The 3,908-nt window shown below is 34.2% G+C and overlaps 1 protein-coding gene across 1 annotated transcript; it reads left to right on the top strand.

Annotated features, from left to right (window-relative positions):
* Positions 1-581: 581 nt before the first annotated feature.
* LOC106414771 (acanthoscurrin-1) lies at positions 582-3,612 on the top strand. Its single transcript, XM_048765803.1, has one exon. The coding sequence runs from the start codon at positions 1,860-1,862 to the stop codon at positions 2,163-2,165; it is 306 nt and encodes a 101-aa protein (XP_048621760.1). The 5' UTR covers positions 582-1,859; the 3' UTR covers positions 2,166-3,612.
* The last annotated feature ends 296 nt before the right edge of the window (positions 3,613-3,908 follow it).

A 3,908-nucleotide genomic window follows, 5' to 3' on the forward strand; every position in this document is an offset into this window, starting at 1 on the left:
AATTTCTAAAATAATTTTTGAAAATAATAATTATTTTAAATAATCAAATCAAAAAATTTCGTTGGATATTTGTCGGATGTTTCCGACGACGTATATCTGTCGGAATACACTGGCGAAAAATTTCCGACGGAAATGTTCTTCGGAAATTTCTGATGGAAACGAGGCGTCGGAAATTACCGACGGAAAGGCATGTCGGAAGTTACTGACAGAAGCAGTCGTCGGAAATATCCGACAAGCGTTGTCGTCGGTTCTTTCTGACATTGACAATTCCGACAATCTTTGTTGGTCGGAATACTTTCCGACAAATTACCGACAACTTCTTACTGACGAATGTTTTGTTGGTAATCCGTCGGAAATCTGGTTGTCGTAATCTGTCGGAAAGTCGTCGGAAATTTCGACAGATTTCCGACGAATTTTTTTTCCGACAAATCCATACCGACGACCACTTTCGTCGTAATTCCGTTGGAATAGACGTTTTCCCGACGAAATTCCGACGAATATGGTTGTCGGAATTAGCTTGTTTTCTTGTAGTGTCAAGAGATTACTAGAGAGTAGAGAGTCGTATGACTCGAGAATATCGTCGGTGGAGTAATCTTATTGTACGGTGAATGCACTATAATGCACTGCTTGAGTTGTTTTCTAGCAGGGTCGATATACGGTGGACGCTCAAACTATTCGTACTCCATGACCATGAATCATGCAAGTTTTCAATTGTTGCAAAATATGTATACACACACGCACTTTATATATATGTTACAACTGCCAAATGCTAGAGAAGTCTCTTTTAAAGCTGAAGTTAGCTCGTAGTTCAAAACAAGAAGAAGCTGAAGTTAGCTGAAGTTAAGTATGGTTAAGAAAATAGTTTAAGTTAACTTTCACGTTTTTTTCATTTTTCAGAAACTTTAATAACTTATTCGTAAAACAGGAGACTCTTACCCTTTTATTTTTATTCTTTGGTGAATCATTAAAGTATAACTCTAAATAATACATCAAAGTATAAGTCTCGGCCAGTCTGGGTTTGGGTTTCGGCCCAAGTGGTTTACATGGTGAGCTGTAACAGATGATCGGTCAACTCTTGACAATAGTCGGAAGGTATTCTAAACTCGGATCATACAGTGTGGTACGCTTTCGGGCTAGTCCACGCACTAAGTGCGTTCCTCCCGGAGCCGACCGGATCAGCCGATAGGGTTTATCAAAAATAAAAAAATGCACCAAAGTTTTTACTACTTGTATCCTTGAGAAAAATACATTACAAGCCATAATTTCTTCATGTAATTTCAGCAATAAAATCAATATAATGGTCTCAACGGACGAAATAGTCATTTTTTATGAATTCACACACACACACACACTACCGAGTTAATTGTGGGTGGCTAATATTTTTGAATGCATCAATCATCTTTTATCATCTTTTCGACATTTACAAAGAGAACCAGGACACGATATTTTTTTTAGATGTTTGATCGCTTTTAGAAAAAAACCTTAAACTAATTAATAATTAAAAGCCTTTAATTCTTAATTTTACCTTGTTAATATATCGTTCAAAATGTCAACAACATTTTCTGACCGCATTGACTAGCTCAACCGCTTAAGACGCTGTGGAACGTTAATTACCGCGCCACCATCAGGCACTTTCTGAAGGTAGATAAACTTAAACATGATATCAGAGCGTTTGGTTAAAGCATTTACATTGGCAATAACTACCTACACCGGGCAATTTTTTTTGGTTTCTTATATGTGGTCTCTCTGCCTTTAGAAGGACCCAACATATCTCCCAGATTTTGGCAAAGCAACAAACACAATTAACTCAAAAGTTTATATACTGTTTAAATACAGTTTTTAACCACTCGAGTAAGATTATGGCGAAGTTGTTTTTCACTCTCTTCTTGGTTCTTCCTCTAGCTTCAGCTTTTGCTTGTGGCGCAAGAAACATCCCAGGAGGACTCTCTGACCAGAAGAATTACCTCGGATTCGGTGGTGGGTATTCCGGTATCGGAGACAATGGTTTACCTTTCGGTGGCCTCGTTGGAGGTGTCACTGGTCCCAGTGGTACTCTTGGCTTTGGTGGACTTGGTGGTGTTGGTGGAGGACTAGGCGGTGGCTTAGGAAACGGTATAGGCGGTGGAGTTGGTGGGGGAAGTACGGGAGGAGTTCATTTCCCTTGAGTTGCTTAAGATGATTTCAGAGCAATAATAGTATAAGCTCTCTGTATATAAATGTGTTTATAACGCACCTCGAGTTAATATATTGAAGTTCGATTTAACACAAAGAAAAAGAAAAGAAGTTAATAGACAAATGAAATGAGTGAAACCAAAAAGATAATAACTGAGGTGTTAAAAAAGATGAAAAATTAGTTTTAATTTAATGAAATGGGGTTTTCGTTTCATATGACATTTAATAGATGTAACAAGTACTTATTCAGGGGAATAAGAAAATAATATACGTAATCATCCAGAAATTACGTACGGTGTGTATGACTGGAAAAAATCGGAGTGAAAAAGGGAAAAATAAATAAGTGAAAATGGGAGGAAAAGTAAAAGTGGAAGACAGAGTAAAGTAGAGTAAATGTATTAACTCTTAGTATTCAAATGGTAAAAGCAGTACATGCGGATCATGCAGGTCAAGTGAAACAAATACAGATCAAGCACGAAAAATGCAGATCAAATAGATCATTCGAGAAAAATGCATATCAAACAGATCAAATAGTTTATTACAGTTTTGAATGGTAAAAACATTTAAAAAAAACATATTATATATTTAAATAAGAAAAAAAAAAATTTTAATTTACCACAAGTTGTATTGTTGCATTTAAGTAAAATAAATGAAAATAGTATATATTTATAGATGAATAATTTATTTTACAATTTTGTATTGTTACATATATATATAATTTTATCAGTACATAAATATTATATATATATATATTATTTATTTGAAGGGGCTCCAGCTTGAATTTTGTTCTGGGTTCGAATAGTATTGGTCATCTAGCCGGGTTTTAAATGGATTTAATCATTTACACTTACCCGACTATAAAATTTCGTAGAATTAGTTTTTGGGTTTAAAAAGCTTTTGGAATCCTCACATTTATCAAAAATATATTATTTTATTTCTTGTTATTGAAGTATATAAAATATAAATAAAAGTCAAAATACAGTAATTTGATACCTAAACACTAAAAATATTTAAATTGAAAACATAATTATAGATAGTAAACTGGATTTAATACTTGTGGTATCTTAAAATGTTACGCTAGTTTTAACAAATATACATTATTTATTGTTATGTTAAAATACCTAAAATAAAAAATAAAAGGCAGGAGGTTCGCTTGAAACACATCAAATGTGTGGTGTTAGTACTGTAGAGTGTAGATCATTATTATTGCTTGTAAAATTGAATTGCTAGCAGGTCATGTATATTTTATTATTTTTATAAATGAATTGTTTCTTTGTTGCTAACATACGTTGAATGGCAATAAAAATGCAGGTCTCCCACCCCAGTGTACGTCATGTCCCTCTCCTGCCATTCCATTCAGACTCTTAGTTAAGTTAGTAAAACTATAGAAAGTATTACATTGTAAGTCACTTTATCAAACTTAAATAACACTATGAGTCACTTTTGACTACTAACACACTTTCTCTTTGATTTTTACACATATATGCACAACTGTCAACATATTAAATTTCTATACTACCCTTCTTTCGATTGCACATCGTAACTATAACCTAACTAAGTTTCTTCTCATATTCCTTTAGTTTCCAGATTTTACTCTTTTATATAACTGAAGAGAAAAACCAGAAGTTTCGACGGAGTGAAGCGGAGAGCCATTACCGCAGCTGGTAGTGGTGTAAAATCATCTTGTGATTCATCTGTTCATGCATCTTCTACAGCTTCTGTATATTCCAAATCCT

The sequence above is a fragment of the Brassica napus genome, chromosome C8 (genome assembly GCF_020379485.1).
Source record: "Brassica napus cultivar Da-Ae chromosome C8, Da-Ae, whole genome shotgun sequence".
Taxonomy (NCBI): Eukaryota; Viridiplantae; Streptophyta; class Magnoliopsida; order Brassicales; family Brassicaceae; genus Brassica; species Brassica napus.

What these genes read in the sequence shown, in the direction of transcription:
- LOC106414771 (XM_048765803.1), top strand. Translation starts at nt 1,860, where the DNA reads ATGGCGAAGTTGTTTTTCACTCTCTTCTTGGTTCTTCCTCTAGCTTCA.